The 23,401-nt window shown below is 42.2% G+C and overlaps 2 protein-coding genes across 2 annotated transcripts in view; both read right to left on the bottom strand.

The window, feature by feature from the left end:
* The window catches only part of UTP4 (UTP4 small subunit processome component), a 480,982-nt gene that overhangs the window by 83,774 nt on the left and 373,807 nt on the right, over positions 1–23,401 (bottom strand). The window lies entirely within an intron of this gene.
* The window catches only part of WWP2 (WW domain containing E3 ubiquitin protein ligase 2), a 61,221-nt gene continuing 43,906 nt past the window's right edge, over positions 6,087–23,401 (bottom strand). The window contains exons 10-22 of the mRNA XM_075326017.1: positions 17,418–17,499; positions 17,182–17,310; positions 16,330–16,414; positions 14,362–14,433; positions 13,778–13,866; positions 12,223–12,382; positions 12,008–12,141; positions 10,450–10,590; positions 10,236–10,356; positions 10,051–10,155; positions 8,728–8,824; positions 8,116–8,188; positions 6,087–7,304 (exon numbers count right to left, since the gene is read on the bottom strand). Coding sequence (XP_075182132.1) covers positions 7,205–7,304; positions 8,116–8,188; positions 8,728–8,824; positions 10,051–10,155; positions 10,236–10,356; positions 10,450–10,590; positions 12,008–12,141; positions 12,223–12,382; positions 13,778–13,866; positions 14,362–14,433; positions 16,330–16,414; positions 17,182–17,310; positions 17,418–17,499 — 1,388 coding nt within the window. The 3' untranslated portion in view covers positions 6,087–7,204. The remainder of the gene's footprint in view (positions 7,305–8,115; positions 8,189–8,727; positions 8,825–10,050; positions 10,156–10,235; positions 10,357–10,449; positions 10,591–12,007; positions 12,142–12,222; positions 12,383–13,777; positions 13,867–14,361; positions 14,434–16,329; positions 16,415–17,181; positions 17,311–17,417; positions 17,500–23,401) is intronic.

The following is a 23,401-nucleotide window of genomic DNA, read 5'->3' as shown; positions in this document are numbered from 1 at the left end:
GCAGTTCACAGGGCCAAACACTTCCCCAATAAAAAGCAGCTATTGGATCTCTGACGCTAGGGAACTACATTATCAGCACTTTTGTAATATTCATCCAATACCTGGTGACATTTGCCGGACGCCGGGACGATTTACGGTGTCTATTCTGTCAATGGCTGGATAGACTCGCTGCTCTCCACAAGCGCCATTCATTCTTCCTCCCAAATTGAGGCAATATAAGGATATTGGACAAATGCTTATTGTGTAAATCCCTAATATGCCAATAGTAATTATAGATTACAAAATAATATGTACAGCTCTTCCATGTAGACTTAAAATATACCAATAAAAATCCTAAAAAAAAAGTGCAAAAATATACATATATATATTATATATATGCATACACACACACACATATACCTACATACACACACTGTATTTTATATATACACACATACTTTATTAAAAAATTATGTTTTTCCTAATATAATTTTATTTTTAATAAAAGGTAAAAAAAAAAAAATGGCATAACACACTTAATAGAAAGATAAAAAATAAAATGAGTGAATAAAAATATTTCATTAATGTTATTTTTTACCTGTTTATAAAAAAAGTGTGTGTATGAGAGATATATATATATATTATATACACACACGTATATGTGCTTTTTTTATGATTTTTATTGGTATATTTATTATATTTATTTCAAGTCTACATGATCTCACACACAACTTTTTATACAGAGGTAAAAAAAAAAAATGAATATATTTTTCATTTATTTTACCATATTAAAAAAATTATATACATTTTATTTTTCATAAGAGGAAAAAAATAATGTTTTTTTCATCTTATTAAAAATGAGTTTATATATTTTTAATAAGGTAAAAAAATAAAACTAATGAAAAAATAGTTTTTTTATTCATTAATTTTATTTACCTTAAAAATAAAATGTATTTTTTTTTAATGAGGAAAGAAAAATATATAAAATATTAAAATATATTAAATATTGTATTATATATAAATATATTATGTTTATATATAATATATAAATTTATATATAAATGTTTATTTTTTTACATAATTTTTTTTCTTATTAGAAATTAAAAAAGTCATTAAATTTTTTTTCATTATTTTTATTTATATATTTTTTTTCCTATTTAAGTTTTTTTTATTTTTCTTTGCTTTGTTTTAGGTTACTTTGCTTTGTTTTAGGTTTGTATTTGTTTATTGGTATATTTATTTCAAGTCTACATGGAAGAGCGGAGGATGTTATTTGGTACAACTCTGATGTTACCCAGGACTGAAGGTAACTGTTTATCAGTCCCAGTAAACATCTTGTTAAATCCTGCTTTTTATGTAATTTCCTCTTATTCGGTGGGGGGGGATCTTTGTGCCTGTTGATGTTCTATGGATGTCCCTATCGCCCAGACGGTGTGGACACCACGCCTCGGATCAGACGTACCTCCTCTCTGCCTGCACACCATGTCTCGCGTTACACAAGGATACTATTATAGAAGGTGAGGCCGCCTGTCAATGCCATCCTTGTAAGGTGGCTGACTGTGTATTTGCACAGGCACAGCTCACATACTCCACATTTCTCCCGTACATGAAAGCATTTCCTGCTTCTCCCAGCTGGCACCAGACACAGCAAAGCTCAGATGAAGCAATAAAAGGAGCAGGAGGGAAGGGCAAAACGGGAGAGATGGAAATCCACTGCATAGATTATACCGTACATTAGGCACAGCTTTCCTTTAAGACAATTTCACCCCCAATTAAGCAAACTTCGGTCACTGGATATTAAAACCACAATGAAAAACTTAATTTTAAGGGGGTTGTATCACTAGGTCAAAAGTAGCCTTAGTTTGCTCTTATTTTAATTCCCGAGTATTGTTTGTTTGTTTTATTTAAATCCGTCACATGGTTGCAGAGATATGGGCCTTTTCATTTAGTGCTAATTCCTTTGGTGTTGACTAAGGGGGTGTGGCTAACACGATCCTCTAGGGGAGAGCCTTTAAGTTGCCACACCCCCTCAGTAGAGACCATAAAATTAGCACTAAATAAAAATGCCCATATCTCTTGAACTGTATAGCGGATAAAAATACGACAAAGAACAGAATACTCAGGGGAGAGGCAAGAATAAAATATGAGCAAAAACTGGACACTTTTTACCTGATGAGAAATCCCCTTTAAATCCCTTCTGACCAATATTACAGCTCATCATCCAACTTTTACAGATTACAGAATGGCAAACAGACCTGGATATGGTGAGATATTAAGAGGGGTGTTTAGTTTTTAGGGCAGGTATAGATGGCTGACAACTTCTATACCAACTCCAAAGGAAGCCATGATGGTGGTAATGTAAAAAAAAAAAACAACAAAAAACAAAAGAAACTGATAAAAACAGCGCCACACCTGACCACAGGTTGGGGACAGTATTACAGCTCATCACCATTCTTCTCAATATATAGCTGTAATATAATGGACTGTTTTTGCAGGGTGCAGCCATGTTTTTTTACTCTGACGTCACCCCTTTATGTTTATATTCATGCCCGTCCATTTATCTAGACACACATATCTTGTATACAAACGTATGTATTTATTGCACATGAAAGAAAGCATCATGGGTGCAGGTCAGACCTTTATAAATCTCAGGTAAATTTTCTCCAGAGCTGCTGAAAATTCCCATTTACTTTATTTTTATAGATATATATTTATATACATAGCATCAATTCTTATATACACTCTATGTACAAATACAGAAATAATCAACTAAAAAGATAAAAAAGTCAGAAATCTACACAGCAGGATTAAAGGTTTGGGAGTGTTAAGAGCCTTCATATGGCTTCGAGAGTTTCAAAAAGCCAAAAGCAGAGGAACTGGTTGGATTTTTGCAAAAGGGAACTTCTGGAAACCATAGTAATGTTGTTACAATCCTGACAGCCACAGACGCAAGAAGAGATCATGAATGTTACATTTCATATTAATAGATCAATGAATATTTCTTATTCTGCACTGTTTAAAATGTGGAAACCATCAACAAGCAGGTTAGTTTTCGCTACATATGAAGAGTTCATGTCTAGTCCCTAAATAGACTGACAGATTGGCATATTAGCATCCCAGTATATCTATTTAGTTTATTTGCAGGGGAGTGAGAAGATGGAGGTCGGCATCACAAATTCCGACATTGATGTACAGGGCCAAGTTTACTGCAGAGTTTGCCTTCGGAAACCCGTGGCCAGGAACTACATATAAAGAGTACATGTCTGTCCCTAAATGTACTGCGGGTCCGAATGGCATATATATTATATATATATATATATTATATTGTGGAGGTCGCCTGAGCTATAGCTTGTTTGTTCAAACGTAATAAGAATATCTGTGTATATAAATAGTCAAAATGTAGATGTAGTTGCATAATTATCTGTCTGTCTATGTAGCCATCGAATAGACCCATAATATAATTCTAAGCTGTAAAGTCATGAAGGAGTTAACCAAAGATATTGAAGCCAGAATGTGAAGCTGCAAAGTCTTATCAGTAGCTTTCACACAGAAAGAATGTACAAGAAACAAACAATGTGCTGGGAGAAAATAGGGAGTGAAATACTCCTTAGGCTAGGTTCGCACACTGCGTCTTTTTGACGCTGCGTTTTTTGGCCGCTAAAAACGCACCTGCGTCGAAAAAACGTATCAAAAAATGCATGCGTTTTTGGCTGCGTTTTGCTGCGTTTTTGATCTCTGCGGTTTGCTGCGTTTTTCAAATGCATTGCATGGGCGGAAAACGCAGGAAAGAACTGACATGTCCATTTTTTTTTTTTTTAACTCAAAAACGCAGGTAAAAAAACCAGATGTGTGCGGACAGCAAAAATGAAAACTCATAGACTTTGCTGGGGAAGCAAAGTCCTGCAGTTTTGAGGCCAAAAACGCACCCAAAAAACGCCGCGAAAAACGCACTGTGCGCACATAGCCTTACTCCCTTGTTCTAGCTTCAAGGTTAGAGATGCAAACTGTATAATTGGGTGTCTTGCAATACACGAGTTCAGTTGATGACGCTGGCTCAAGGAGAACATGTCTGTGTTCATTGTCTTATACATTGATATATCGGCACTGATATACAGCTAATACTGCACCGTCTCTGGGTATCCTGAACAAAGACTCCATTAGCAGTCTTTACCTAAATTCCTCCCTTGACAATATCTGTTTATTTATTTTTGCAGGGGGGTGAGAAGATGGAGGTCGGCACCACAAATCCCACCATTGACAAACAGGGCCAAATTTACTGCAGAGTTTGCTTTTGGAAACCCGTGGCCTGTCTGTACATTACATTCCATACTGGTTGGATGTGTGAAGTCGGCCTAACAACCCCAACATTATATATGCATGTGCCAACGAGCAGGTCTGAACTGAGTATTATGGTCCTAACAGACAGATTATGAAATCAAAAGCCTGCTTACTGATTGTTTCCAGGTAGATTTTTTTTTCTACACATTATTATGATGTAGTATATTTATAATTAAAAATCAATTAGCATGTGAATATAAATATGGCCTATATTTTATATAGGATGATCCCAAGTCTAATGGTAATCACTTTTAAAGGGGTATACCCATCTCGTACATTGAATGGCATATCCACAGGATATGCCATAAGTGTATGTTATATGCAGATTCCAGCCTCTATTTGCAGAATGGGGCCCATTTTTGCACAGTTTTCAGTGACAAGATGGTTGAAGATCTCATACAAAATGATTAAGAACTCTGAGTTCCGCCGCACTGATGGCCACACCGTTCCCGAGAGAATGGGCCCTAAAATCTCCGAGATGTAGTGCTGATTGCATCAGACCAGAAATATTCTACGGATGGAAATAAAACTATAAAATCAAAACAGGAGCCTCTTAAGAGTCTTACATTCATTATCTGCCTTGAACTAAAGGTGGCGCCGTCTGCGGCTGCTTTACCTGAAGACACAATGGCAAATTAAGGCGACGCGTTTGCGGTAATCACGAAGCGGCGGTGCGACGGTTCACTAGACGTTTGCTTCTGATTAAAACCTTAAAATAAAAAGTTTTCTACAAAAGGAAATGTTAAGGTGCTAAAAATATAAGGTCTCCACATAGGGAATGAGTCATTTTCATTGCCTTTTTGGAGAGAAAGATAAAAAAAGGGGATAATTTTGCCTCGTTCCCTTTGTCCTGACAAGCTGAAAGGGTGCTGGAGGTTGGGATTTCAGTATGCCCAATCCTTTTGCTCTCATGGGAAAAAACATGCCCCAAAAAGGTATCTGGCACTGACTTACGCCTCTCTCCCAGTTGGGAGAACATACATTTAGCTAAGATGTGTATGACCAGCCTTATATGTGACCATTGCAGGCTCTTAAAGAGGGTTTTCCAGGACAGCCAAAAAAATAAACAAAAAATGTTTGGTAGGGGTCCCCCTATTCCGAAAGGGGGTGTGGGGGTGGGTGTGTGTGTTTATATTAATTATATATATTTTAATATATATATATATTAAATTATATATATATATATATATATATTAAATGTGTGTGTGTGTGCGCGCGAGGGTAAGTAATATATACCCACATACATACTAAATAATATATTTATTATATATATATATATATATATATATATAATATAATTAATATATATATAATATATATATATATATATATATAATATTATATATATATATATATATATATATATATATATATATATATATATATATATATAAATTATATATATTAATTATAATATATATATATATATATATGTATGTATATATATTGTGTGCGTGTATGTATGTATGTATGTATGTATGTATGTATGTATATATTACTTACCTGCACACACACACATACACACATATATATATACAATGCACAGGGTGGTCCAAAAGTAGGTGGACAGTATGTGTAATAGGGTTTATCAAATATGGTGTAAAGTGAAACTGACTCAGTTGCCCTTAGCAACCAATCAGATTCCACCTTTCATTTTCCAAAGAGTCTGTGAAGAATGATAAGTGGAATCTGATTGGTTGCTAAGGGCAACTGAGTCAGTTTCACTTTACACCATATTTGATAACCCTATTACACATACCGTCCACCTACTTTTGGACCACCCTGTGTATATATTATATATACATATCTACACACACACACACACACACACACAATATCTAGGCAGAACGGGAGGTATATAGATCAATTAGGCACAGCACTACTGTGCCTTAACAAAAAATGGCTGCATGCCCCTTACAGGGTTATTCCCATCTTTTATGATATAAATATTGACAGTTCTCACAGAACAAACACTTTTTGCAATTTACTGCATGTTAAAATTTGCTACCATTCTTAAAATAAACACTTTTTTTTTCGTTTACTATTTATTGCCTTGGAGGCCGACCACCACTGCTGATTAATTTGTAACAGGCAAAGAATAAAAGGAAACAGTGGTCAACTTCAAAACAGCACTTATAAGCTCAGTACAAAAGAGCTTGTAAGCGCTGTGCTTGTTCTGCTGTCTAGCAGCGGTGGTCGGTCTCCAAGGCAATGAGCTGGGAAGAAAAACGTCAATATCTCAAGAACGGTTGAAAATTTTAACAAGCAGTACATTACAAAATTGCTTGGTTATGCAAGCATTATCCGACAATATCGATATAATATATAAAAACAGGAATAATCCTTTTACATAGGCCATAAATGTCCTAGGAAAACCCCTTTAGGTTGTCTATGCACTCATGTATATAGGGAGCTTCAGACTGCCCCCCAATCTTCTCTCACTAATGTGTATGTTCTTGCATAAATAGTGACCCATAAGATAAATCATCCAGATTGCGTCACAGCAAAATCATCAAAATACTGACTGGGAAAGAAAAAAGGTAGAAAGGCAATTAAATCGAAAGAAAAAAACAAAAATGCTAGTAGTTTCCTACATGTTTTGGTTGTGTGCATCTTCCCTCCAGTCTCAGTGAATGGTCCTGGCATTTCCTTAAAAAGAACCTGCTACAAAAAACACATTTAGGCAACTTTTTGGGGTCATCCCCTGACTGAGCCCGCTGAATGGACTCCCTTTAAACTCTAATTGACACCTTTGCCATCAGGTGCCCCTTTGTTCTTGAAGAAGAAGCCCAGTGTTGTAAAGACTGGACACGTTCCCTCCAAATCCAGATCTTCTGAAATCTTATGACGCCTGGAGCTGACGGAGGAGTCTTCACCCGCTCAAGGATTATTCTTGCCCAAACCCTTCTGTTTCTTCAATGGCAAAAAGCAATTTTTCCTTGAGTTGCTCGTAGCTCTTGTAAGGAGGCAAATCCAACCTATTAAAACTAAAGAGAGAGGCGGAAACAATGAGAGGTATTCTGGTTTCATAACTGCTGACAACCACCGCTGTTTTAGGAGTGGTAATCATAGACCTGCCCAAGGAACTGAGTGATTCAACAATGGAATGGATTAAAAAGGGGGAAACCAGGATAGTTGATAACTGATAAGTGGGAACACGCACCGATCGGCAGAATGGGACACTGTTATACTGGTTAGGAAACAGTGGCAGAGCACACGATTGACTGTATGAGTGAAATACACTACTTCTATGCCTTTTGAACTCCAAATTAATAAGATTTGTTTTACGTGCACTCAGGAAATTAGAGTATACACATGTTTTGTGGCATACTGAAAGTTTCTGCTTTATTACATCATGTGACCAGTTTATATAGTACCTCAAACAAAGAAATAAGTCCTCTGAAATATGCACCAATAAGAACAATAGGGGCGTCAACAGAAATGTGACACTTCTCTGACAATCAGTGCTAGCTGAACCCTATGACATCATTAGCTATAAGACAAGATGGACATTATAGGAACAAAATAGATTCTATTCTCTCACAACCGACACTCCATTTGCTCCCTAAGGAGTTGCCATAAAAAGACCATATGTTATATAGAAGAGGCCTGACATGAGCAATACCGCTCCATCCAGGATAAAAAAGTGACCCCTTGTTCCGTTCACAGTGGGTCCTAGTGGTCAGTAAGTTATTGTTTAGCCAGGGAATTGGTGATGAGCGAAATTAATACGATACATGAGTACATGATAAATAAGAATAATTCAATGTATTATAGCAGTGTTCTTAAAACTCTTACCAGGTGTGACTTCGAGGAAGCCAAGTGTCTTTCCCAACCTTGTCAATGCAGAACTTCTGATGTCCATTGCTACCTGTAAGATATAACCAGCATGGTTAACTTATGGTAAAGGAGACCTAAAGAGAATGGGTCTGTCAATACGATCTTTGTAAAGATTATATACGCATTTCTGGCATACTGCATAACTGTAGGATAAGATGGGAGTTGAGAAAGAACCCAAGGGCAAGGGCAGCCGGCACATGTCTATCGAAGCTATGGAGAGCGCAGACTCCATGAATGAGAGACAAAGTGATCATGTTCTCCCAATAGGTGAGGATCCGTAGAGGTGAGACCCTTACCCATCAAGTATTTTTGCCATATTTCATAGATGGAAACTTTTTGCTTTAAAATGTGAAAACTGCTTTGGGCAGACAGTGCCAAAATCCTAGAGTGATGCTAATGAAACACTATCTCGGATCATAGACTTCAAGCCGACTAACACTGAAATATCAGACCATGAGTGATGGAGGTTGAATTTTAATAGGTATAGGCATGCTAAGGTGCCACTAGATATCTCCTTGGGGAAAGAAAAGAAGTGATGCAAGGATATTAATAGAAAAAATTAACACTAACCGATTAGTTCGGAGAATCCTCCGACTGGAAGTCGGCACGTTCCCGTCACAAACTGCAGAAGCCGGATCCGTTTCTCATTGTCCATCTCTTTTACCATCTGTGAAGGAGCAGAAGAATCTCGTAAAGATGCTTGTGGGAAAATGGTGAACCGAATTAATAGCCAAAAATCACAAAACATTTTAAAAAGGGACAATAAATGGTGATCTCAAAAACCGGTGTAAAAGTGATGCTGCTTTTCTAATAGCCACATATCCAAGCCCTTTCCACCGCCTGCCAACTCAAAAATATTTCCCGGATCCGTACATTCATTGACCAAGACTCTGTAAAAACAGTAGTGTATGCCCTCATCATCTCCCGCCTGGACTACTGTAACCTTCTGCTCTGTGGCCTCCCTTCTAACACTCTTACTCCCCTCCAATCTATCCTAAATTCTTCTGCCCAACTAATCCACCTGTCCCACTGCTATTCCCTGGCCTTTCCTCTCTACCAATCCCTACACTGGCTTCCCACTGCCCAAAGACCCAATTTCAAAACACTAACATACAAAGCCACCCACAACCTGACTCTTCCATACATCTGTGACTTAGTCTCCCAGAAATCACCTGCACGCAACCTCCAATCTACACAAGATCTCCTTCTCTATTCCCCTCTTATCGCCTCCTCCCACAAATCGCATACAATATTTCTCCTGTGCCTCCCCCATACTCTGGAACGCTGTACCCCAATACATCAGACTCTCTCCTACCGTGGAAACCTTCAAAAGGAACCTAAAGACCCACCTTGTCCGACAAGCCTACACACTGCAGTATTCCTCAGTCCACCATAGTGTCGCACGACCCGCTCTACTCTAACCTACTGTATCCTTACCTATCCCCTGTAGACTGTGAGCCCTTGCCAGCAGGGTCCTCTCTTCCTGTACCAGTCTGTCTTGAAATGTTCACAATTATTGTACTAGTCTATATATACCCCTCCCTTTTTCACATGTAAAGTACGCTATGCTGCCAACAGCTAAGATAATGGGCAATAAGAAACCATTGTGCCACTTTGCTTCACTCATTTTTTTCCAATGACCCCATAGACTTTTTTTAGTAGTAAATGGCCATCCAAGAACCTGTCCAGGAAGAACTGAGGGCAGTAGAAAGCAGCTTCCCTATCCTAAGATCCCTCCCAATCAGACCAACGTTGAGATAACACTTTTCAAAATGTTGCCCAAAAATGCCATAAAAAAAATAAAGAATGCTGCTGCAAACCCATTTTATGAGTCCACCCCCTGTGCCTGTAAACACTTTTATGGGCTCACACCCTGTGCCTGTAAACACTCACCTGCCAGAACCACTGCACCTGTTTGCTGTTTTTGGTATAGTGCCTGTAGATTGTGTTTTTTTGCCAGTCATTCAGATCAATCTCCTGCATCCCGCAGAGCATCAGCTAAAATACAGAATAAAACCTTAGACCAGTACAGCCATCAATATAATAATACACATAGATTACTCAATCAGATCTCTCACCTCCAGCTCCTTCTCATCAAAGTATCGCAGCCATTCCAAAGGAGCAACTTCATTGAAGCCATCTAAAAAAGCGTTGGTCTGCTCCTCAACTCCTCGCGTGAATCTCCAGTCGGTAAGAAGCCTAAGTGACAAGGCACATAAGACATAGAACAACAGCAAGTAGCCATCCAAACCCATGACTGATGAAGAAGAAGATGATATTCCGCAGACATACGTGATAAATTCCTCCTTGTTCTCCTCGGTTACTCTGATGTTCTCGCCGCCTTCTTTCAGTTTATGAGAAGTCACCTCCCCTAAGATCTCCATATCTTGCACAAAGTAAAGCTCCAAGTCACATTCTTCCAAATTATTTTCTCTACAAGAAAAAAATAAAAAAGAAAGAAACCCAAGATGAAAGACTGGCAATGAAGAGCGCTTTGTGGGCAGCATGTAAGGCCGCTGTGAATGGGATCTGACAACGGGTATGAAATTAAAGGGGTATACCAAACTCAGAGATAGCATTTTGCTCCTTATTGAGCATTACGTTGTGGCGTTATTTCTCCAGTCACTCAACTAAATGGCGAACTGCAGCCGATCCACTCACAAAGGCCCTGTACACGTTAGATGGGAAATGACCGATGAATGAATATTGCTTTGGCGATGGCCCAAAACACTTTCCAGACTAAAAATCGGCGATGTTGGATTTTTTTCGGCTCATGATACAACCAGCGAAGATCACTGAACAGAAAAAAAGCAAAACTTTTTTTTTTCGGGGGGAGGTGGGGGGATTACAACAGTTTATCCACTGGTCGGTTAGTTCATCATCCACTTTATATGACTTCGATCTAGTATATATGGGCTCCCTAATTTCGGCGCTGAATCCCACACATTCTCAAGATCGTTAAGAGATACAGAGGTTGGACCCTCACAAACCAAGACGTGATTGGCATAACTAGGTACTAATATACAAGACCTACTGTATTTTTCGGATTATAAGATGCACTTTTCCTTCTAAAAATTTGGGAGGCAAATGAGGGGTGCGGCTATAATCTGAATGCACCTTATTGGGAGGTGGTGGAGAGGGGTAGCAGGAGGTAAGGGCAATGCTGGGGGCTGCAGGGTGCTGTGGGCTGCAAGCAATGAGGCAGGGGCATCCTGAAGATGTCAGAGGTGCGAGCTTCAAATAATGGCACTATGAGTCGGCGCGTGGGCAGATGGAGCTCAGCTTGAGATCTCATATATGCACGCGCCACCTCTGGCCAACTGACCTCCCAGCAGTTGACGTAAGAAAAATGGCGCCCGGAGGTGGATCATGCGCAGATGAGATTTTCGGCTGGTCATTGAGCTGATAGCTCAATCTGTGCACGCACGGACTCCGGGCGCTATTTCATTGAAGCCCACACTGCTGACAGTTTTTGGAAAATGCCTACCTCACAGCATCTGGGACACCTGCCGGCCACACCGCCCGCAGCATCGAGCTGCTCCACCATCGCCCTACCTCCTGTGACCCCGTTCCACCACGGCACCCTCAACCCATTCCAGTAAGACACCGGATTTTAAGACTGACCCCTATTTTTTCTCTCTAAATTTGGGGTGAGTCTTATAATCCAGTGCGTCTTATAAACCGAAAAATACGAATATAAATATCAATATAATCCAGCATCTCAGGAATATAAGGATATATTAGCTGGTAGCACGGCCGTATTGCATAAACCCATAAGTTTGCAGCTTTGCCGTAAATGAGGACTATGGATGGCACAATGAAAAGATGACCACTCCTCCCGGGAACTTACTTTATCCACATGATGGAATTGTAGAATTCCGGGTCGATGGATTCCAGGTCTTTCAAGGTCGGCTTCTTGTTTAGCATCCTCTTGTAGAACGGTAAAGTGAATCCTGTATCTATAAACTTCCCGTGGTAGAGAGCCTGAAGAAGACCGGATTGCAAAAATTATTTTCAAGAACAGAAACATGTCAGCATTTTTGCAAGGAAGAACACCCTACTTACCATAGCTATAAAGCGGCCGATGAATCGGAAGTAGGTGAGGTGGTCGGGGTTGATGGACGAGGCTGGATTTATCTGTAAGCAGTAGTTATTTTTCCCGGCATACTCAAACAAGCAGTACATGGGATTCAGCACCTCGTGAGACAGTAGAAAGAACCATTCCCTAAAGAAAGATACAGCGGATGTGTGGAGGAAGTGTAAAGGTTGGAGGTATAAAAGTCCAATGTGGCCAACAAATTATCACCACACTTGTTAATCCTTAAAGTGTTGTGGGATCCCGCAGCAACAGAGAGAACAGACTAAAGGATCAAAAGGTGGTCGGCTCCACGTTGAGAGCTTCCCGTATCCTGTCCGTGGTTCTACCCTGTGGTAGAACAGCATGACGTAACCTACCATAGGGTAAAACCACTGGGAGGACACAGAGAGAGAGGAGCCAGGAGCCAAGGAACCACGGAGGACACAACAGTCTAAAAGTAGATATAGGATGCAAGAATTCAGCTCAGATGGATGCAGACATGAGAACCACAGACCAGAAGAAACAACAATGCAAAATAATATCAAGTCTGAAGGCAGCGAAAACCCAAAGTACCAAGAAGAAAAACACCTAAAAGGATATAGCTGTACATAGAGTAAAAATTATACAAAATCGATGATATATCTGATAAAGGTCCAATTACACTCCTAGAAACGCTCGTTTCACTATAACCGAGATGTTCGTTGGGTAAAATGATCTTTTGACCATCGTTCTTCAGCCTATGTGCAAAAAGAGATCTAATACCGAAGGGTGTCTATCCGTGTAATCCGTTAAGATCACACAGCAGTGACCCTGCCAATAGTCTTAGTGTCCGTCAATTAGTTCTAGTGACGTTAACATATTAATAACAAATTTCTCATAAATGGGCTAACCATAATTTCACCGGACTAGCCTTGGTATAACTAGGCCAATGTATGCACTACTCGATTATACATATTGGAAACAAGAGGAAAAGAGTAATTTGTGCAGAAAAACAGACAATTTTATTGATTACACAAACAAGCACAATGTAAAAAAAAATCTAATAACAACCACAGGAGAGTGGAAAGGGGGGACAAATGGCCAATCATAGGAAAAGAGGTTTCCAGATATTATATGATATGGTCAAGTAATACAAAATGTGGTTAATATGAAGTAAACAATTCTCAAATCTTCTTCCTCCCTGAAGAAGCGTGCAACACGTAGCGAAACGCGCGTAGGGAAGTCCTTTGATCCGGTCTGGGGGTACTTTATGGCCTAGGAACTTTCCTCTACAGCTTCTTACTTAGGTAAATATGGTTTCCTTAATTAAGCATTGGCATACATGTCTCCATCCTCCCCTTTTGGTATGGCATTTGTAATTTGAGAATTGTTTACTTCCCATTTACCACATTTTGTATTTGTCGGTTTTTTTTTGCAGAAATTACTCTTTTCCTCTTGTTTCCACAATGGCGTTAACATATACAGTAGAGAAGGCATGGTCATATCACAATATGGTACTACAGCTATATGGTCAGATTACATAGCACTTCAATCTTTACTTACCTGGCAATTCCTCCATAGTCCAAACCTTCCTCTCCACGCATGATGATGTACAGCCGGCGTCGGAGATCATATGGTTTCATGTTCATGATCTATTGAAATTGACGGATTCAGTTATGTCAATGTGTATCATAGGGATTGGTCCTATAAAGGTAGATTTAACTAGTCCCAATAAGAGAGGACTTGGCTTCCTAGGGAATCCCATGGTTTACCTCCATCCCATGTTGGTGCAACCTGTTTACTTTGGTGACTCCACGCACTATACTTTAACATGTCCTATTATTTACATTGCCGAAATCATAAACTGGATATAGGAAGCATAAGAAGGTTTAATTTGGGGTATCGGGCCTTATTAATGGCAAGGACCAATACCCCATGGGTCCTGTGTCCCCCAAAGACATTGACCAGAGATATAAATCCATCATGGTTAGGTTTGCACTGGAAGCTATGCTCTTGGGTGGGTCTCGTCACACCACGATCCCGGGGCATAAACTACTGAGCCTGTGCTCCATACGCTGGATTTTATAATCACAGATTGGATGGTAGAATCACATTCTGGATTATAGCTATTTTGTATATTGTCTCACCTGTTGGAAGGAGTCCTCAAACAACGTCTGCCTGGATACACTGATCTTCACGTGGCTCGGAAGGGTGTTTGACTAAAAATAATGAACACAATATGAAATTAAAAGGCTATTGACATGAAAAAATTCTTTCAGCATAGGTTAGTGTTTAACTTTAGATAATAAAACTGCGCTAAATTTAACTGCAATTTCCATTGCTTGAATCAGGTTTCAATCCTACATTTCAGATTTGTCTTTTGTGGGAGTGTTCCTCTCAGTAATATAGGCTGGATGTGAGCTCTGTGCGTCTCTCCCAGTAATATAGGCTGGATGTGAGCTCTGTGTGTCTCTCCCAGTAATATAGGCTGGATGTGAGGTATGTGTGTCTCTCCCAGTAATATAGGCTGGATGTGAGGTCTGTGTGTCTCTCCCAGTAATATAGGCTGGATGTGAGGTCTGTGTGTCTCTCCCAGTAATATAGGCTGGATGTGAGCTCTGTGTGTCTCTCCAGTAATATAGGCTGGATGTGAGCTCTGTGTGTCTCTCCCAGTAATATAGGCTGGATGTGAGCTCTGTGTGTCTCTCCCAGTAATATAGGCTGGATGTGAGCTCTATGTCTTCCCCAGTAATATAGGCTGGATGTGAGGTCTGTGTCTCTCCCAGTAATATAGGCTGGATGTGAGGTCTATGTCTTCCCCAGTAATATAGGCTGGATGTGAGCTCTGTGTGTCTCCCAGTAATATAGGCTGGATGTGAGCTCTGTGTGTCTCTCCCAGTAATATAGGCTGGATGTGAGCTCTATGTCTTCCCCAGTAATATAGGCTGGATGTGAGCTCTGTGTGTCTCTCCCAGTAATATAGGCTGGATGTGAGGTCTGTGTGTCTCTCCCAGTAATATAGGCTGGATGTGAGGTCTGTGTGTCTCTCCCAGTAATATAGGCTGGATGTGAGGTCAGTATCTCTCTCCCAGTAATATAGGCTGGATGTGAGGTCAGTATCTCTCTCCCAGTAATATAGGCTGGATGTGAGCTCTGTGTGTCTCTCCCAGTAATATAGGCTGGATGTGAGCTCTGTGTGTCTCTCCCAGTAATATAGGCTGGATGTGAGCTCTGTGTGTCTCTCCCAGTAATATAGGCTGGATGTGAGCTTTGTGTGTCTCTCCCAGTAATATAGGCTGGATGTGAGGTCTGTGTGTCTCCCAGTAATATAGGCTGGATGTGAGGTCTGTGTGTCTCTCCCAGTAATATAGGCTGGATGTGAGCTCTGTGTGTCTCTCCCAGTAATATAGGCTGGATGTGAGGTCTGTGTGTCTCTCCCAGTAATATAGGCTGGATGTGAGGTCTGTGTGTCTCTCCCAGTAATATAGGCTGGATGTGAGCTGTGTGTGTATCCAGGGCGCTGCTGTCTATTCAGCTCATATACCAACACACCACCTATCCTGCAGTTTTTCTCACTATGTGCTTTTTGCTTCTTATCTATATCCTGTTTTCTCTGCCCTCCCTAAGAGTATAGATGCTTAGTCACCTCTCTGCACTTTTAAGAGCAGTGTTGAATCCGCTCCCTTCTGCTATCTCTAACACTGACAAAAAGAAAGGTGAAAAGAGCTGCCATGGATATTTTTGCAGAAGCCTCAGCCAGATAAAGAAGTGACATTCTGCAGCAGCAAAAGAATAAATCATTTTTAATGAAGACAGTTTAGAAAGTATCTTCATATTCCAACAAGGAAGCAAACGAACAATAAAAAAACAGCTCTGCATGACAGCGTACATAGTCTTTATAGGCCTTGTTCATATTCTCTAGAAACATGTCTAGAATGACGACTATAGCAGAAAATCAACCGCTACATCCATATGGAAAAGTGGTTAAGAAAAATAAGTGGGTGAGATTTTCTTAGGCGGGTAAGGAAATTTGTGGGTAGGATTATCATTAACGGCTGCATGGAATTTTCACAAGGCGCCATTTAAAAAAAAAAAACAAAAAGCGAAAAACTCACATGGCAGAGGAAGCGGAACTGATGGTACTTCCAGCGGAAACTTCGGCTCCTATCGTACGCTCCTGGAGAACCTCCGGGCTTAACCCTGAGAAAGATAATTTATATAAAAAAAAAAAAAATTAAGACATTAATCCGAAATTGAATCATACTGACAACTATTGAGCAGTTTAATGTAATCTATTGCTCCCAGTTATCAGCCATTGGATGTCTAGACAAATTCTTTCTCCCAAGATCCCCATTTCATCTAATTTATATTCAGTTTGTAGCGCTACCCACAGAGGGCCCGGCGCTACCCACAGGAGGGCCCGGCGCTACCCACAGGAGGGCCCGGCGCTACCCACAGGAGGGCCCGGCGCTACCCACAGGAGGGCCCGGCGCTACCCACAGGAGGGCCCGGTGCTACCCACAGGAGGGCCCGGCGCTACCTACGGAGGGTCGAGCGCCTAGAAGGCCGAGAGCCTAGAAAACAAAATGATTGACCATCTAAAATCAGACATGTTGGATTCTTATCATCACCTGTTGGGGGGGCCTCATAGACAGTCAGTTGAATCCATCAATAATGGTGGGTTCTACCAACGCTAGTCATCTGTCACGGGTCCCTCACAGACAATAGACAGTCAGGTGAACCCATTGATGTTGGTGACAATAGACAGTCAAGTGAAGCCATCGATATTGGTGGGTTCTACCAACATTAGTCATCTGTCGGGGATCCCCCACAGACAATAGACAGTCAAGTGAATCCATCCATGTTGGTGGGTTCCGCCGACACTAGTTTGATATATATTGTGTAGGCCTTTATATTCTTCATCACTATGCCTTGTGATATCAGGGCTACAAGCATCTTGCTCCTACCCAGAGTCGAATCCAGGTCTTGGGTCCTTGAAGGTCGTGGTACGATTATTGTGATCCACAAAGTATCTGATGCCTTCATTGGTATACTTCATTTCCCACCCTGGAGGAAGCGCTGGTTCCTGGATCATGCTGGGGAGGAGATGGAGAGGGGTCAGTTCAAACCTGCAGATTCTCCAGCACCATCCCATGGACATCTAAGCTCTACAACCTCCTATCTAGTGCTTCCATGTGCTCACCCCTGTGTCCGAGGGTCTTCCCATTGTGTGGTCCGCGTGTTGTGATTCACGTAATACACTCTCCCGTTATCTTGTCTCTTCTCTGAAAGAAAAAGGAAAGTGAGCCCGACTTATTTACTCCATCACAGAGACATCTTTATACTCTAAACCTGAAGAATCGGGAACAGGGGAAGTGACAATATGAACACGTATCACCAACTATGTAATGCTCAATCCGACAAATAGAAGACAAGAAAGGGTTAAGAGAGTAGCTAACCTTTGCAAAAATTTTCTATATTTTTTGGGGAGGGTTCCTTTAACTCCTTACATATTGATGGGGGCAGGGGTGAACATACCATTGGGGCCTGAGATGTTATGGAACCCATTTTGTCCTCCAAAGCAGGTGAAAGTGGGCATTTTTATGAGCTCTTGGGCTGCAAAGGGCCCATATATCGCTCTTGCACATGGGCCCGGTGTCCACCAGTGGGTGAGGGTCTGGGTTCAGAGACTACCCCCTTCCCAAAAACTATTGGGCTCAGGAGCACACAATGTGGAGTACAGATTCACTAGAAAGTCAAAGGGCCGATTCATTAGTACAATTGGGCCATTTTTTGTTTAGATGTAGATGGGTTTTTTTCCCTGAATTTTGACTTGTGCCAAATTCTTTTTTTTTTTTATTAAAATTCTATTTTATATGTATTTTTTTTTTATTTCTTTAATTTCTAATTTTTATTTTTTTTTTTAATGCTACCCAATGTGGGCTTGGTTCGGGGTTTCCAGAAGTTAGCAGCTCTTTAAAACCGTACCAAAAAAAAAAAAAATGTTTGCCCAATTATACTCCGGCCCTTCTTCCTCTACACCGATTTTCTATGTTAATGCAAATTCTGCGACATTTTAGCGGAAGATGTGACTTTTTGCGCTAAAAGATGGCACAGAATGGTTAAAACACAAAAAAAAATTAAGAGGCTTTTTTATTTAGCTCAAAATTCATGCCATTTTTTAAAAATGTGGTGAAAAAACGCCATCAACGTATCACAAGATTAAAAAAAAAAAAAAAGGTAGCATAATATAAAAAACGCAGATGATCAAATCGAGACTAAAAAAGGTTTTCCATGCGCTCCTGCCTCCTGAGCTGCGCATTTCTCAGGGGTCTATTTAGTGATCGGTGGAGGTTTCGGTACTCTGACTCTCACCAAACAGCAAGGGGAAAAATATTTTTTTACAAAAATTTTACTTCTTAAAACTTCCTTTTACTTGATCAATTAAATGCCCATACACAGGAGGTATGTAACGCAGAGAGAGGCGTCAGTTCAGTGTAGTTTCCCCAGTATAGGAGGTATGCCTTGACGCGGCTACTGGGCAAATATAGAAATGGCCATTTTTGTATGCTCAATTTTTCCTTAATTTCCTTAAGCAGTAATGCATACCTATATTCTTGCATTTATTATTTGCATGTTGATGAATTATATGCCTATCACCAAAACGATGTTGAATATTACTTTTTCTCCCGATTCTCTAAGCGAGCAATAGCGGACAGTACCCACTGGTGGTCAGATGAGAGCGGACATATCTGCAGAGAAGACAATCACCGCAAGATATTAAAGGAAACCTGTCTGCAAGGTTTTACATATAGAAGTAAAGGTATGTCCAAAAATAAAAAGAATACTTTTTTTTATAGGGATCCTATGTGCCAGTCATGAGACACTTAACGCAACAGGCAGCTGCAAATCAGGCTGGAAGTGCCTGGGGGTTAGTCTATGTACTCAAAAGTGAACTGACACGCCCCCAGTGCACTTCCTGCCTGATTTGCATATTGTTTCTACAGTATATTTCTCAGGACTGGCACATCGGATGTCTCCAAAAAGTCAATATTTTTAACGAGGGACAAGTATGTACACAGCCATACTGCTACTTTCATATATAAAACATGTGCTGAAAGGTTCTTTTTAAAGGAATTGTCAGCAGATTTCTGCAATGTAACATGAAGACAGCATGGTGCAAGTATTGAAACAGAGACTTCAGCCCTGCATCTGTTATCTCGCAGTCATTTTTTGTTTACCTGTTAGCTTAAGCCTCTTATCACTATCATTAGTGGGTCTCAGCTGAACCTCTTTACATGCATGTACTGTCAGTGTCCATCTGTTATCTTACAGTCTTTTTTGTTTACCAGTTACCAAGTTAGCTTAAGCCTCTTATCGCTATCATTAGTGGGTCTCTGCTGACCCACTTTACATGCATGTATTGTCAGTGTCCATCTGTTATGTTACAGTCTATTTTTGTTTACCTGCACTGTTAGCTTAAGCCTCTTATCGCTATTATTAGTGGGTCTCAGCTGGAACTCTTTACATGCATGTATTGTCAGTGTCCATCTGTTATCTTACAGTCTTTTTTGTTCACCTGCTACGGTATGTTAAGCTGGGTTCACACTAAGCAACAGCGACAACGACGTCGCTGTTACGTCACCATTTTCGGTGACATAACAGCGACCTTGTAAGTCGCTGTTATGATCGCTGCTTAGCTGTCAAACACAGCGACGCAGCAGCGATCATAACGTCGCTGTGCTACATGTGCAGAGAGCAGGGAGCCGCGCTTAGCGCTGGCTCTTTGCTCTCCTAGGTACAGTACACATCGGGTTAATTAACCCGATGTGTGCTGCAGCTACATGTCACAGTGCAGAGAGCAGGGAGCCGCGCGCACTGCTTAGCGCTGGCTCCTTGCTACAGTATACATCGGGTTAATTACCCGATGCGTACTGCAGCCACATGTGCACAGAGCAGGAGTCGGCACTGGCAGCAAGAGCGGAGGCTGGTAACGAAGGTAAATATCGGGTAACCAGGGAAAGGTCTTCCCTTGGTTACCCAATGTTTACGCTGGTTACAGCTTACCGCAGCTGCCAGACGCCGGCTCCTGCTCCCCTGCTCGCTTCATTTTGTCGCTCTCTCGCTGTCACACACAGCGATGTGTGTGTCACAGCGGGAGAGTGACGACCAAAAAATGAAGCTGGACATTCAGCAACGACCTCACAGCAGGGGCCAGGTCGTTGCTGGATGTCACACACAGCGACAGCGACGGGACGTCGCTGCAACGTCACAGAAAATGGTGACGTAGCAGCGACGTCGTTGTCGTTGTTGCTGTGTGTGACACCAGCTTTAGCTTAAGCCTCTTATCGCTATCATTAGTGGGTCTCAGCTGAACCTCTTCTCATGCATGTATTGTCAGTGTCCATTATTTGACTGTATAAATAGATAATTTTGACTTTACCCACTTTACCTGTTCTGATTCTGTGCAAAGTTGCTGTATAGTCTGACTTTCTGCTAATTAACAGGGCATATCGACTCCCAACATGTCCAATTTTCACCAAACAGCTGGTCCGTCCAGTATAATTTAGTACTGGACTGACACAGCAAAAAATTCTGCATCCTCTAAACGTGTATGATGGAAGTTGTAGTCTCAGAGCCATTGATTGCAGGCCACCGCTGTGTGTTATGACACTGAACACAGTTTACATCCAAGATTTTACTAATTGCACACCATTATGTCAGTTTTGTTGACCTCACTCTTACACCACGCTCTTGATCTCATATATATATATATATATATATATATATATATATATATATATATATATATATATATATATATATATATATATATATATATATATATATATATATATATATATATATATATATATATATATATATATATATATATATATATATATATATGAACCACTGCTGTGCCAACCAGACATGGCATCTTCCCCGCTAATTTCCCCAGAGGTGGATCCGGTGGTGTAATTCGGCATTTAGTCCCGCCGTGCAGATGCATAAACATGCACAGGACTGATTTCATCACTGGACTTGGCCGGATTCTCTACTCTTTGCTCTTAAAAGTATTGAAACTGTTTTAAGTTATGGGCTCCCGGGGACGAGGGACCAGCTGCTCGTCATATAACACCTATATAAACTCCGCAGGCCGCAATAACATATTTTTGGTAAGGTCTATAGAACGTATTACACAGCTCCACTGTTCTACAGCACGGCAATGGCTTCCTGTGCAGAACGCCTGCGCTCACGCCTTAGACAGAGCCGCCTTTAAGGCAGGCGCTGAGTGTCGACGTTCTCAAGAGGAAAAGCTTAATGTTGGCCCGGGCTCAAACAGAAGCCGCCATGATGCTGCCGCTTAAACCCAGGACTTGTCACACTTGCAAATCCTCCAGGTCTTAATGTCTGAGCGTACCGCACCATAAGTGGAGATAAAAGCTCCGTATCGGGGACCATCTCTGGTAGACGGGTCCCCCCCTGCATAGGATTTAGGGGGAATGAAAAATCCCGGTGGAATTACTTCCATGTGTGGCGAGATCTCATGGAAAATTCCCAAAACGAGTCAGAAAACAGGAAGTATTTACTGTAGGTGGGTATAAAAATAGTCACAAACACATATATTTTACACATATACATACACATTATATAAAGAGTGCACCGCAGAGAGAGAGGGAGCGCGTGGGCGCACCGCAGAGGGCAAGAGCGTGGGCGCACCACAGAGGGGCAAGAGCGCAGGCGCACCACAGAGGAAGAGGACAAGAGCACAAGGGTGCCGCAGACAGAGAGCGAGCGTATGGGCGCACCACAGACAGAGAGAGCGCCCAAGGGCGCCGCAGACAGAGAGAGCGAGCATATGGGCGCACCACAGACAGAGAGAGCGAGCGTATGGGCGCACCACAGACAGAGAGCGAGCATATGGGCGCACCACAGACAGAGAGAGCGAGCATATGGGCGCACCACAGACAGAGAGAGCGAGCATATGGGCGCACCACAGACAGAGAGAGCGAGCGTATGGGCGCACCACAGACAGAGAGAGCGAGCGTATGGGCGCACCACAGACAGAGAGAGCGCCCAAGGGCGCCGCAGACAGAGAGAGCGAGCATATGGGCGCACCACAGACAGAGAGAGCGAGCGTATGGGCGCACCACAGACAGAGAGCGAGCATATGGGCGCACCACAGACAGAGAGAGCGAGCATATGGGCGCACCACAGAGAGAGAGAGAGAGCGAGCGTATGGGCGCACCACAGACAGAGAGAGCGCCCAAGGGCGCCGCAGACAAAGAGAGCGCCCAAGGGCGCCGCAGAGAGAGACAGAGAGCGAGCGAGCGTATGGGCGCACCACAGAGAGAGAGAGAGCGAGCGAGCGTATGGGCGCACCACAGAGAGAGAGAGAGCGAGCGTATGGGCGCACCACAGACAGAGAGAGCGCCCAAGGGCGCCGCAGACAGAGAGCGCCTAAAAGCGCCGCAGACAGAGAGAGCGCCCAAGGGCGCCGCAGACAAAGAGAGCGCCCAAGGGCGCCGCAGACAGAGAGAGCGAGCATATGGGCGCACCACAGACAGAGAGAGCGAGCGTATGGGCGCACCACAGACAGAGAGCGAGCATATGGGCGCACCACAGACAGAGAGAGCGAGCATATGGGCGCACCACAGACAGAGAGAGCGAGCATATGGGCGCACCACAGACAGAGAGAGCGAGCGTATGGGCGCACCACAGACAGAGAGAGCGAGCGTATTGGCGCACCACAGACAGAGAGAGCGCCCAAGGGCGCCGCAGACAGAGAGAGCGAGCATATGGGCGCACCACAGACAGAGAGAGCGAGCGTATGGGCGCACCACAGACAGAGAGCGAGCATATGGGCGCACCACAGACAGAGAGAGCGAGCATATGGGCGCACCACAGAGAGAGAGAGAGAGCGAGCGTATGGGCGCACCACAGACAGAGAGAGCGCCCAAGGGCGCCGCAGACAAAGAGCGCCCAAGGGCGCCGCAGACAGAGACAGAGAGCGAGCGAGCGTATGGGCGCACCACAGAGAGAGAGAGAGCGAGCGAGCGTATGGGCGCACCACAGAGAGAGAGAGAGCGAGCGTATGGGCGCACCACAGACAGAGAGAGAGAGCGAGCGTATGGGCGCACCACAGAGAGCGAGCGTATGGGCGCATCACAGACAGAGAGAGCG

The sequence above is a fragment of the Anomaloglossus baeobatrachus genome, chromosome 10 (assembly GCF_048569485.1).
Source record: "Anomaloglossus baeobatrachus isolate aAnoBae1 chromosome 10, aAnoBae1.hap1, whole genome shotgun sequence".
NCBI classification, from domain to species: Eukaryota; Metazoa; Chordata; class Amphibia; order Anura; family Aromobatidae; genus Anomaloglossus; species Anomaloglossus baeobatrachus.
Note: the sequence above shows the minus strand (reverse complement) of the source record. Positions and strands in the feature narration are given on the sequence as shown.